Source organism: Girardinichthys multiradiatus, chromosome 8, assembly GCF_021462225.1.
Source record: "Girardinichthys multiradiatus isolate DD_20200921_A chromosome 8, DD_fGirMul_XY1, whole genome shotgun sequence".
Taxonomy (NCBI): Eukaryota; Metazoa; Chordata; class Actinopteri; order Cyprinodontiformes; family Goodeidae; genus Girardinichthys; species Girardinichthys multiradiatus.
In genome coordinates this window covers 41,182,952-41,196,229 of record NC_061801.1, presented here as the reverse complement: position 1 = coordinate 41,196,229, position 13,278 = coordinate 41,182,952, and the positions used below count along the sequence as shown (strand labels likewise).

The window sequence follows — 13,278 nt, the reverse complement described above, 5'->3', positions numbered from 1 at the left end:
CAGTTTGCTCCATGTTTCTGTGAATTTGAGCAGAAGCAGAACCGGGCTTCCTGTCTATGATGGAGGTTCACTTTGACTCGCTAGGTGTTAATGTTTTTCATGTTTTCTGTGACTCACTGCGAGAGTCGAGTACCGAGCTGCAAATTGCATCTGTTCCTAATTAAAGAGTGCTAATGAAAGCCCGTTCTCCTGGTGGGCCTACTGACGACCAACCTGGCGTGTCGCCTCTGACGCTCCGGAGAAGGAAGAGGAGACGACACCAGCTCGGTTAGAAACTGGGTCCGACACATGCAGAACATAATGAGACGAAAAGAACAGCAGCTGAAGGTCAGCTGATCAATCTGCAGCGTTTCTCATAAAATGTTTTCCTCATCAGAGCAGAAGAGCCAAATCGTCCTTCAACCTGCAGCTGAGGAGAAAAATGATTCAACTATTTAATTTAAAGCAGAGTTAAACCAAATCATGGAAGGAAAAATTCACCAAAAATGAATTCATTAAAACAATTTAACATGAAAATGATTACAAATAAACATAAAAATGTAAAATAGATTAAAACATGATAAAATCAGCTAAATTAAACTGGAAAATAAAAGCATATCTGACATTGAGCTCAACGTTCAGGATATAAGTCAAACTTTCACCTGACAATAAATCCTGCAACCAACAGGAAGCTACTGGAGTAAAGCTAAAATCCATCTATCCATCTTCTGCTTATTGTCACTTGGAGATATCAGGTCCAGGATGGAAGCCCAGTGACTCCAGAATTTCCCAGACCAGCCACCTTCACATCTACACCCTGAGACCCTGCAGCCCTGATGGAGTCCAACCTGCACTGGGACCAAGATGTTCCCTCACAGATGTTTATAGGAGCTGAAGTCCTCATGCTCGCAGGTTGATTAAAGTAATTTAAGAAAATTCTAGAATAAAACGTGAATAAAACCTGGATCAACCAGCAGATAGATAAAGAGCCAGGATATGTCAGAAATCTGTTCCACTTTAATGTTTTTAGTCCTCAACTTTCATCTTTTAACCCGTTTTAGAAATGTTCTCCTTTCCACGTCTGGGCTGCAGGGTTGGGGTACGTGTTTGAGTCAACGTCTCACTCATGCCCTCTTTTTCCTCCTTTTATGGGAGAATAATGGGAATAATCTGGAAGGTTTGCTCTGGGAGGTGTGGTGTAAAGCTCAAGCAGGGACCCTTAATGTTGCAAATTCATTTACAGGTTTAATTAGATGGATGGAGCCCTGGCCGTTATTAAAACAGGGAGGGAGAGGATGTTGCCAGCACTACAGGACTTTTTAATTACAACTCCACATCCCCGCTTGCTGACGTCTGGGGAACCGGTTAATTAAAATCCTCATTATTTTACTTTTAATTAGTTCCCCCTTCTTTTGTTTCCTCGCACCATATGGCAGTGTTCTCTGGTCAAATCAACTTAATTGAGCTAATTAAGTTGATCAGTTTAATTATTCAAAGTGTTCTGATTGGATAGAGGAGTTACTGCCCACCCTGCCCCTCCACCCACTTCATCACCTAACAAAACAGGCCTAATTCAGCTTCGCTCTTTGTGATCAAACTCCCAGTGTATCCATTTAATGTGGATGGAGCTGAAGAGGAGGAGGAGGAGGAATCACATGGATCTGCTCTGGATCCTTTCTCTCACTTAATGGATCTTTGACTCACTATGACTGCTGGACGGAACCACTCTGCACGGACAACATTAACGTGGTTGGATCAATCCAGCCACACACTGCAGTGTAATTTATTAGGAGTTTATGTGACAGACCAACAGGACGTTTTGCATCTTTATGATGATGAAGTGAAATTTCTTTAGAAATAGGAATCTGAGTCAGAATCATGTAGAACCACCTATCTCCACAGGTCTTTTGGCCTTTGTCTCGACTAGCTTCAAACATCTACAGATGTAACATTTGGTCCATTCTTCTTTGTAAACATCTCAAGCTCAGTCAGATTGGATGGAAAAAAAATCAGTGAATATCAGTCAAGTCCTCCCACAGATTCTCAGTAAAATTGAAGTCTGGACTTTGACTAGGCCATTCAAACTCATGAAACGGCTTTGATTTAAACCATCCATTGTATCTCTGGCTGTATGTTCAGGGTGGTTGTCCTGCTGGAAGGTGAACCTCCACCCCAGTTTCAGGTCTTCTGCAGCCTCTAACAGGTCTTCTTCCAGGAGTGTCCTGGATTTAGCTCCATCCATCTTCTCATCAACTGTCCAGCTTCCCTGTCCCACAGCATGATGCTGCCACCATACCATGTTTCACTGTGGGGATGGTGTGTTCAGGGTAATGTTCAGTGTTAGAACTACAACTACAAACAGGACCTCTTCTGGTTAATTTACGGCTGCAGGAAAACGTGCAGTTACACGTCCTGGAATCCAGCCGGACCCACCAGCGGCGCTGAGGGTCTTAGACAGACCATGATGGTTTTTCCTTCTACTGCACAACCTGAGTGACCTGGATCTGAGCTACACCCCAAGGTGGTACGGGGGGGCTAGAACAGCTGGTTACCATGGAGACTCTGGTTGACAGTCCATTATTTCCAACATATTTAAAATGATACATTTTTTCTTTTTTTGAGAGGAGGTTTGTTGAGACGACCTCCTGTGTCTCAGCGTTATGGTGCAGCTTTAGATCAACAACGCCTTTCCAGTTTCTTCTCGGTCCAAACAGCATCAGTAGAACCAAATTGATTCTGCAGGCTCTTCTTCCGGCTGAACAAATTTATCCTGCACATTTCTCTTTAACCACCTCTGTGTTAAAACCGCTAAGATTTTAATTTGATCTAATTTAAAGAAAATGAAAACATTGAACTGTCTCTTGTTTTCACATATTGTAGTTGTGGTTTTGGACTAATGTTTGAAATACGATGTGAGCGATGGAAACTGAAGTCAGATTCCTTGTTTGTGCCACAAACTTGGCTTTTAATGTTGATTCTGATTATTTTTAAGTTACGTTTTAATCTTTCTCAATATTTCTTGTTTGCTCCTCAGGTCTCCTCATTATTCCTCAGTTCCTCTTAAATATTATAAAACACCTCCTGGATTTTGGGTCTAAACCTTGAAGCCTAATTTCAGTGTCAGGGAAGTAAAAACTAATTTGCACAGAATCAAATGAAATAATTATTTTTTGTGTTAAGGACAGCAGCTGATGCTGCACAGAAACACTTCAGGATGTCTTCTAAAATCCTGCTGGCCAGTAACTGGCTAAGATGTTTTTGGACTTTGGGATAGTTTAGGTCTTCAGAGGACGGCCAGAACCTTCAGCTCTGAGCCTCTTGGGTTGGTAGAATAATGTCAGACCTAAAGGAGCAAATAAACAAAACAACAAACTCAGCTTTCAGCTTGTTGACCTGAAGGCAGCATCAAATGATGAGCTGATGCTGAGGAGAAATCAATTATTTACTCGGTGTCTCTGCTCATGAAAAGCATGGGACAAATTCATTAAAGCATGCAAATCAGTTTAATTGCAATTATCTTCATATGTTGATAAGCGACAACGGGGGTCTCCCAGCTTCCCATCAGCCTCTAACGAATCCAACCTCCAATTAACTCGAGGAGTTCAGATCTAATTAGCAACAAACCAAAGATACACAGAACAAAAGTTTTAAAGGTTAAAATTCAGGCTCAACTTAAACTGATGACTTCAGGAAAAAATGTATTATGCTTCATTAAGATGCTGTAAATTATCAGCAGAGTAAACTGACTTTAAATATAGACCGAATAAATCAAAGTGTTTTTATTAAATAAATGCTTCATTTCTTCATCTAAAGTCTCCGGAGAGACAGAAATCCATCTTTACGTCTTTTCAAATGAATAAAGGAGAAATTCATTTTTCTCCTTATTAAAGTATTTTTGTTTCATTCAGATTGTTTTTTTTTTTTTTACTGTGTTGAGAATAAAAATGTCATAAACCTCCATGGTTGCATGGGCGATACTAAAGATCCAGTGGACCACAGACATCAACACCTGGTCAGAACTTTGGTTCCTGAACCTTTTTATTCACCTTGTTTTCATGACAAAAACCTTTGAAATCAGAAAAGATCTAAAAGCCTGGAGGCCTTTATATGAGAAGGACATCAACGCACCGTGGTCCCTTCAGAAAAACTCTCACTTAGGACCCTGACAGCCCAAATAGGTCCCTCAAACAAAGATGATAGAAAATCATACAAATTATATTTTTTATTTTCCAATCTGTATCTTCGAATCGTCTGCACCCGTAATCAGAACTATTAACATTTTATTAATTTTAGACATATTTTTACACGCCATTTAATCCAGTGTTTCCCCATGTGTCATCTAGAAAAAGACAAAATATAATCTCTGAAGTCCAGAGTTTGATATTTGGAGGGTTTTGGTTTTTAAATGCAAGAAATTTTTCTATTTTTATACAATAAATGAACACAATACAACAGAGGGGCTTGATTCAGAGCTCTACATTCTTCCTCCTGAGCTGTGGATCTCTGCAGCTCCTCCAGAATTACCATGGGCCTTTTGGCTGCTTTTCTGATTATTGCTCTTCTTGCCTGGCCTGTCAGTTTAGGTGGACTAGATTTCATCTATGGGTAGCAGAATAAAGGGGGAGGAATACAAACAGCTGACACATTTTGTTTGTAAAAATACTGAAAACCTATTTCCTGAAATTCCTACTGCTTCACGTTTTTCTTCTACTTTGTGTTGGTCTGATTCATAAAGTAAAATCATTTGTGGCTGGAATGTGTGAAAATCTGGAAAGGTTTAAGACGTGTGAATAACACTGCGTTCTTATGACAAGAACCTGTTTCATCAAGAGACAAAAACAAGGATTTTAGTTGGAGATGAGATGATTGGAGATCCTGACTAAAAGTTATCAGGTGAAACTGGTCTACAGTGGAGGCACGAGTGGAAAACCAGAGGAATGTTGTTCTGGAGATAAGTTTAAGGCACTGAAAGCGTCTTTGTTGCTGTGAATGTGAAACTAATTAGACCAACCCTGTGAGGGAGCTGCTCGGTTCTGCAGGCCCGTTTATGTGTGGAGCCTCAGCTGCCTGCTCATGTGTGCCGGCCTGACTTTAAGCCTTTCATTTTTCCTCTGCAGCGAGCCGCCCTCATAATGTGAGAAAGGAAGCGGTGCAGCGATTCAGGACCAAGCGGTCAAAAACGAGAGCTGATTCAAAGATGCTTTTGGACCCACAAACACAATGAGAGACAGAAGGTTTGCAGTCGAGGTTCAGATGTTTTAATTTAGATTTAAAAGAGGATCACAAAGTTTTTATGGTTGAAAACAATTCATGGATCCAAACTGCCGGCTGCCCACAGAAAACCTTCCCTCCTTTTTAATTAGCCCGCCTCACCAGATTAGACCTCATTAGGCTACAACACAGGAGTGCATCTAAAGCCCGTGTAGGCCTCCAGTGCATCCCACTTTAATTGGTTCTGTAATGGTCTCAGCTCAGGCCTTTGAAATCCCATTCCTGCGGGTAATCAGCCATGTTTGTCTAGGAAACACGAGCGTTTCTTTCTGAGCCGTCGGCCTGAAGTGGCTCCAGCTCAGAGCTGCCGGCTCAGCGTTGGTCAAACGCTCATCATGGTAGAAACACAGAGAAGGAAATCACTTCTTCTCAGCCTGGTTTTCTAAGTTTAGAGAAACAACTTTCTTGGAAAAACGTCACGCACACCTGACTGCCATGCATGCATGTTTTAGACCACCCAAAACACTTTAGTCTGGTCATTTTTACTCTTTCATGACTGCAAAACGTTCCTTTCTATACTGAGAAGGTTGACAAACAGGAAAAACAATCAGCGTTAGGACAACCATTAAAAACTAGTCCTTACTAACACTGGATGGAATCTATATTTATTTTATAAAGTCTTCAACAATTTATGGAATATTTGTGCTTAAAGGTCAGTTGAAAGGTGTTAGAGTTCCCAAGTATCAGAGCATTCAAGAAAAAAACATTTTATTTGTAGGATTTCTTTTAATGGAGACGATTTCACAAATTTGCTTGAAAAGGATTTAAAAATTCAACCAAAAAAGAAAACGTCACTCTTGTTGCTTCCTTTAGATTTAGGGGGGAAGTATCAGCCAGAAGCTGCTGATTAAATGCATTAAATAACTGATCATCTTCAGAGAGACGATTTCTATAGAAGCAGATGTGCATTAACACAACGCCAAGACAAAGTCATCAGCAATGACCTTCAGATCAATAACTTTAGCTGCACATCAACCTGGGAAGGGTTAGAAGGTCATCTGCAAACCATCTGAAGTCCATCATTCTACAGAGGAAGATTATTCCCAGGAGGAAAACATCTCAGACAGCTGCCAACCTTCCCAGGAGTGGACGTCCCAAGGTCAGAGCGTGAAGCTTAGAGAAATGACCCAAAACCCGAGAGCTCCATCTCAGACTCTACAGACCTCGGTTAGCTGGTTAAAGGTTAAAGGTCATAACAGGACAGTTAGAAAAACACTGAACCAGCATGGCTGCTTGGAAGGGTTGTAGGAGGAAGCCTCTTTTCTCTAGAAACAAGATGGCAGCAGGACTTAGGTTAGCAAAGCTACATCTGAACATAGGACAAGACTTTGGGACAATGTTCTCTGAACAAATGAGACCAAAGTAAAGATGTTTGACCATAATGTGTAGAACCATGTTTGGAGGAAACCAAACCCAGCAGATCAGTACAAACACCTCATACCTGCTGTCAAGCATGGTGGCGGAGGTATGATGACTTGGGCTTGTTTTTCAGCCACAGTACCTGGGCACCTTGCCGTCATTGAGTGAACCATGATCTCCTCTGTGTACCAAAGTATTCAAATGTGAATCCATATGTCCATCACTTGAAGATGTGAGTCTACAAATGCTGAAACAGAATAGAATCAAAGTCCTGCAATGGCCCAGTCAAAGTTCAAACCTCAACCTGTTTCACAACTGCATCTACTTCATTTCAAGTCCACATAAAGTTTCATGTTTTAATTATTTCCTGGTAAATCAGACCTTAGAAGATGTTCTTGTTATGTTGCCTCCTGAACTGAAGATGGAAACAAGTTTTATTTACAACAAAAGGAACAGATTCAGATGCAGAGTCCGATTCAGAGTTAAAAGGTTCTGCATCAGATTTCTGCAGTAACTGCTTGCAGCAGTCACTTTGCTCTGGGAGTCCTGTTGAGTTTCCACTTTAACCTGCTGGATGGTGGAAAGGATTCCTCTGCAGTCACACAAGTCAGACAGGAATGTCAGGCCCAACTGGTGGGATCCATGAATCCACAGCAACTTCCTGCATCTTCTTCACCTTTCAGCCTCACATTGGACTGGTCCATCTTCAAAGCCTTCTCAGGAGAAAGCAGTTTATTGGGTTTGCTGAGGAGCAGGAGGGCGTTGGAGGATGGAGATCAATAAGACTGGGAAGGAGAAGGCACGTGTGGTTTCCCCATCATCTTCCTCAGCACACCTGTAAACAGAGATCAGGCATCATCAACCAGAAACACCATGATCTTCAGCTACAGAATCTCCTTCAGATCTTCCTCTAAATACACTCAGCACCTGCTTTTATGAAGGAACTTTACATCTGAGCCGAAATGTCTGAGAACTGGTCTCCATCTGTTGGACCTCTTGGTCCTTCAGCTCCATTAGTTGGTCAGTTTAGTAAACATCAAATCATCACAAGTGATGGCTGTCAAACTGTGGGAAGTGCTGGTAATGCTCCCTTCCACTTTTGCTACTTGGTGAAGAAGACCAATGACTTCTTTTCCCACTTCTCTGATGGGAAAAGGGTTTGTTTCCAGTCTTCTCATGTGGTGAGGCCACCTTCTGCCTTCCAAGAAGCCACTAAAGTTCCTTACGAAGCTCTCACTATCTAAGGTCCGCCTGCAGCAGTGAAGCCATCTCTGTTTCAGTAACACCAGCAGCTCAAGCCTGGAGAACGTTCCCTCAGTGGACAAAGACTCCAGCTACGAGTGGACTTGGGAGTTGGTGACCAGACCAAGTTAACTCGGAGGTAACTCTTCAAGGACAAGACGTGACTAGATTCCTTTAACAAAGACCAGGAAAAATGGCGGCTCTGTTCTCTTCAGGACCAACAGAGGGTTTCTGCAGGTTTCACTGAACAGATTTTAAAACTCTTATGGTTTAAATTTAGGACCTGCATGAACTTTGAAATGAACATGAATGACTGAAGCTACCTTCTTCAGACCAGCAGTAGATATAAACAACTAAATAATTTAGATTGTCGAAAAACAAAAAGCTCCATTTTTAAAGTTAACTCCAGCCTTCAGTATCAGGCAGTTATTCAGTAAAACAGCCAAATCCCATCTGCACTGATGGGATGGTAGTAAGCAGGATAAACTAACCTTGGTTCTGACTCGGGGGATTTTTCCACCTGGGTTACCTGACCTTCAACACCTTCCCACAGGATAACTCCCACATCAGTTATTAATGACTTTTAGCTACAGAAATACGTTTTCCAGCCAAACCTTCTTAAATATAAATTATGAAAGAGCTGCAGGTGGAGAGCATCAGAAGGATGGTTTGATTTTAGCCCCAAAACATAACATTTTAACTCAGTTTTACGACCAGAACTCTATAGCGGGTTGGCGGGTCAAGCAGAACGTACAGGGTTAAAGTCCTTTAGACTTATGGTCTTCCTGCATTATGGGTCTGAATGCACTGATCGGGTTTATCCTGGCCTGACCTGCCAGATCTGTTTATAACAGATAAAGGAGATGAAATGTACTTTGGGTTTTTAGGTGAAGGTTTAAATTCAACAAAAAATGAAGAAATCAAGACATCATCTCCTTATAAAGGATCAAAACATCCGTTTATAACATTTTTGTCTAAGTTTTTTTAAACACAAAAAGATTTCTGGATTCATTTTAACGCATATTATGAAGACTTTGGAACAATTTGAGACTCTTTAAGACCTTGTGGAAATCCTGGCACCAGGAGAGAGGCAAATCCTCCAGATTCTGGTAACCAGGAAGCTCACTGGACAAAGCCAGATACTCTGGTGACTGCCTGATAACACTACCACTCCACTCCTGACGCCTCCCTTCTGATCTCTTCTAGATCTGATCTATTATGCCCCCAGGTCTGCATCAGCGTATCGCGCCAGTGGCACTGCAGAGACGGAGTTTCTCATTCCAGCAGATGTTGCTGCACCACGAGTTCGGTTGAGGTGTTGATCCACCACTGACCTAGTAGCTGGAGGACGTCACAGTAATCCAGGATAACCCCAGCTGAGACCCATTTTTTCCTACTGTTTCTGTTTCTTTGTTAGATGTTAGTAAAAACATCTTCTAAACCTTCTGATCCGACATGATGCCGTTGGTCTGCAGTGGAGCAGAGTGTCCACTCAGCAGAACTCCTCCAGGTCGGTCATGTTCGCAGAAGATCGTCCCGTTGATGTAGTGGAAGCGATCGCCAGGGACCAGACGGTTCCTGCAGGTGGCGCAGGTGAAACACTACCAAAGAAACAATGACCAGTCAGACACCAGGTGGAGAACAAGGTGAGAATCAGGAGGATTTATTCAGAATCCCACCAACCTTCAGGTGATAAACGCTGCCTTGAGCTCGCATCACCATCTCACTGGCAGGTATGGACTGTCCACAGGCACTGCAGGCGCCACTGTGTCCAAAGAGTCTGCATGAAAAACAAACGGTTCAGACTTTAACACAGGATTCTACAAACAGACATAAAGAAAATAAGTACACCTACTTTGAGGCCTGAGGTTTTATTCATTGTAATGAATAAAAACATCATGTGATGATCTGCAGGTTCTAAAATCCAAACACAACAGATTCCAAAAGGTACTTGTTTCAAACATTGCTTCAGCTAATGGAGGTTTGCAGACATTCATTTCAAAGGTCTGGACTTTGACTAGACCATTGCAACACCTTGATTTATTTTATATTTCAGCCATGCTGCTGTGTTTGGGAGCATTGTTCTGATGGTGACCCAGCCGGGACCAGGCTTCAGCTGTCGGACAGAAGGACTCACATTTGACTCTAGAATATTTTGGTAAACAGAGGAGATCATGGTCCTATCGTTCACTACAAGGTGTCCTTCCCAGGTTAATGGGCAGCAACAGTTGCTCATCTGATGGTCATTGCTGATGACTTTCAGTCTTGGCATTGTGTTAACACACACCTGCCTATATAGAGGTGTTCACGCTGAAGATGATCAGTTATTTCATGCATTTGATCAGAGCTTCTGGCAGATATTGTCCCTCTTAAATCTAAAGGAAGCAGAAACAGTCAATGTTTCCAAATTTGGTATAATTTTTGAATCCTTTTCATGCTATTTTGTCAAATTGTATCCATTTAAAAAAGCCTATAAATGCTGCTGTTCTGCAGCTCCTGACGGATACCTCCTGAGTCCTGTGGATGCAGCCATGATGGACTTAGTGTTTCAAACACAGTTTCTGCCTTTTTGGTTTAATGTTGATTAAATAAATTAAAACATGGTGTAATAATGTCATGTATTATTCATCTGAAGTTGGATGTACCTGATTTTTCAAAGGGTGTTCTTATTTTTTATTCTTTATAAACTTAAAGACAGGTTTTAAAATCCAGTCCATGTAGCATGAACATCTTCTCAGAGTTCTGGCTTGGATCAATTATTCAGACCCGCGTGTTTGGACATTTCAACAACTCACAGTACCTGAAATAACCCTCCAACATCAACACAGAGCCCAATGTTGCTTTAACACTCCTGCTTTCTGTCTGCGTGCTTCGGTGTGTGTATAAAACACAGCCAGGTGTACAGAACAGAGAATCAGTTGCACCTTCGCTGCAGTCGTCATGAGATTGTGCAGCTAAAAAGCCTCAACCCTAGAGAAGGTTTCCTGCACCTTAAGCACCTAAAAAAATGAGTTTTAAAAATGTTGCAGCACATCAGATCCAAACAGAAAATCTGCAGGGAGCACAATGATTAATCTGGGCCTGAACAGCAGCAGAACCTTTTAGCAGGAAGCCACAGTCTGATTCTGTAAATCAGGAGATTTATTCACAGAAATGATCAAATATTATAATAATTATAAAATAATAGTAAAAAACACAGTCATTCAGTATCATCACCGGCGGGTCGAAGCGTTACAAAAATCTGAGATTAGCCACAAACCTAGAGTGGCATCTCCAGTTTAGGAAAGCCATCCCCAGGTTTTCAGTGGGCCCCATCAGGGCTCATGTTTCTAGAGCCACCCCTGCTCAATTTACAGATAATTGTGTGAGTCAAACAAAAATATACCGTGGATTTATGTGACGACACATTATGTCAGACAGTTAAATACGATTTACTACCAGGCTGTAGGTAAAATATACCGAATGAGAACGTTGGACCGCTTGATTTTAGTAGAAAAACATGTCTGAATAAATCATTTTATTTTAGTGGGTTCAATCTGCAACCTGTCAGAGTTCAGGTCAAAGCTGAAACATTAGAAGCTAACAGCTGCAGAGATTATGGGCTAAAGATGAATCAGTCTAATAAAAATACTGAGCAGAGGCGCCGACATTATTACCTGAATCCTGATGCAACGTGGCTGCACATTTAATGAGTTTAAACAGGTGATATATATGGAGCTCTACCACAGACCTGCAGACACTGTGTCTGATTTAGTGGAGAAGTTCAGTCAGGAAGTCCTGTCTGCGTGCACAGCTCACCTGATGTAGTCGTTCTTGCAGAGGATCATGCCACCTTTGCTGTAGCAGATGCTGCTGTACTCGCCCAGCTGGGCGTGACAGCAGGAGCACTTCAGGCAGCGGGTGTGCCAGTAGCGTTCCATGGAGAAGAGCAGGAAGCGGTCCGAGATCCGTCCTCCACATCCTGCACACGACCTGCCGGCCACCGCCCCGCCGGCGCCGCCCATCACCGCCACGGTGGGTGCCTCCACCCTGCTGTTCACCATCACAGCCTGAGGAAGGAGAGAAGACTCAGATCTTCTTCATCTTCACAGTGTCAGGTCAAAACAAGCAGAATAATTCAAGGTTAAAAATCAAACAGTGACTTTAGGTTTGGACAAGAAGCTCCAAACAGATTAAACATCAGAGGATCAGTTTCCACCAGTGAAATGTTGTAAAAATCCAGAATAAAATGGGGAAAACTCCCAGTAACAAAGATGAGGTCTTCTTTTATTTTCATAAAAATCATTAGAAGTTGTGAAAGTCTGATTACTTTAATATCCATCCGTTCCTGCATTTCAGAATCCATCAGTGCAGCTTTTCCCACTTGGTAACATTCGAGCCATGAAGAGCTTCACATGGTTCTTTGTCTCGTTCTTCCTTGAGACGGGTCTTAGGGTGTCCAACTGTAAGGGGTCGTCATCTCAGATCCAGTTCCACAATTCTCCAACGTGCTCTGGTAGGAACCGGCCAGGACTGCAGGCGTACCCTCTTCTTCCTCAGCCAGGCCTTTGGGATGTGTGCAGAATGAGGTTCTCCATTGTGTTCCTGATAAAGGTGTTGCTCTGATGTGATGGTCCATTCCAGATGCCTCTAAGCACAAAGAAGACGCCGTCTCTGAGCAAGATTAACATCAGCCTTTTTTTGTGACTGTAACTCCATCCTGAGTGTGACAATCAACTTTTCCAGGTTTCCGACCACAACATCCCCCTCTGAAGGGGGATGGGCCCACATGGAGGCCCACCACCTGGTACTCTCTGGCAAGCTCCACCTCAGGCCTGGCTCAAAGAGGATTCCTCGGTCTCACTAATCTCTGCCAGTCACTGAGATCTACCATGAGAAACTGTCTAATCGGTCTTCGTCTGGCCTAACTGGCCATGGGAGACTCTACCAGGAGCTGATTCCTAGACAGCATAGCCTTTTGGATCAAACTTCTCAGCCTCCCTGGACTAGTTTACTCCAGGGTGCTGAAAAGGAGGCTCCAAATGTAGTGCAGGTTGGACTCCTTATCTTCAGTGGCTTGGGTGTGTTGCTCCATACTCCGCATCTCTGCACAAAACATCCTCCTGGGAAAAGACCCAGAACAATCTGGAAGACTGGATGGATGTATCAGAGTAATTAAACCTCGTTATCAGTCCCAACTGCTCCTGCATTTGCTAGGAGTCATTTGTTGGAAACATGTTGCAGCCTAAAGAGCATCCATGCATGGAAAAATAACTACCTGACATTATAGAATCTAATATTAGCATTTATGACGTTTTAGTATCTAAATCAGAGCCAACCACTGCTGCATCTTCTTTAGTGGAGAAATCTGAGGCTCCAAGCACCAAAAGCTTCCTTTCAGGACTAAATCACCAGAACTTTCTGGTGAAGAGCTCAGGAAAATTTACT

General features: G+C 42.4%; 1 protein-coding gene across 3 annotated transcripts in view; it reads right to left on the bottom strand.

Annotated features, from left to right (window-relative positions):
* Positions 1-5,221: 5,221 nt before the first annotated feature.
* Positions 5,222-13,278, bottom strand: part of lmo4a (LIM domain only 4a) — a 13,904-nt gene continuing 5,847 nt past the window's right edge. Inside the window, exons 3-6 of one of the 3 annotated variants that reach the window (XM_047373502.1) lie at positions 11,650-11,900; positions 9,535-9,631; positions 9,294-9,452; positions 5,222-7,444 (exon numbers count right to left, since the gene is read on the bottom strand). In XM_047373502.1, coding sequence (XP_047229458.1) covers positions 7,436-7,444; positions 9,294-9,452; positions 9,535-9,631; positions 11,650-11,900 — 516 coding nt within the window. In that variant the 3' untranslated portion in view covers positions 5,222-7,435. Of the gene's footprint in view, positions 7,445-9,287; positions 9,453-9,534; positions 9,632-11,649; positions 11,901-13,278 lie in introns of those variants that run through there. The other 2 variants (XM_047373505.1, XM_047373503.1) reach the window with 2 other exon arrangements.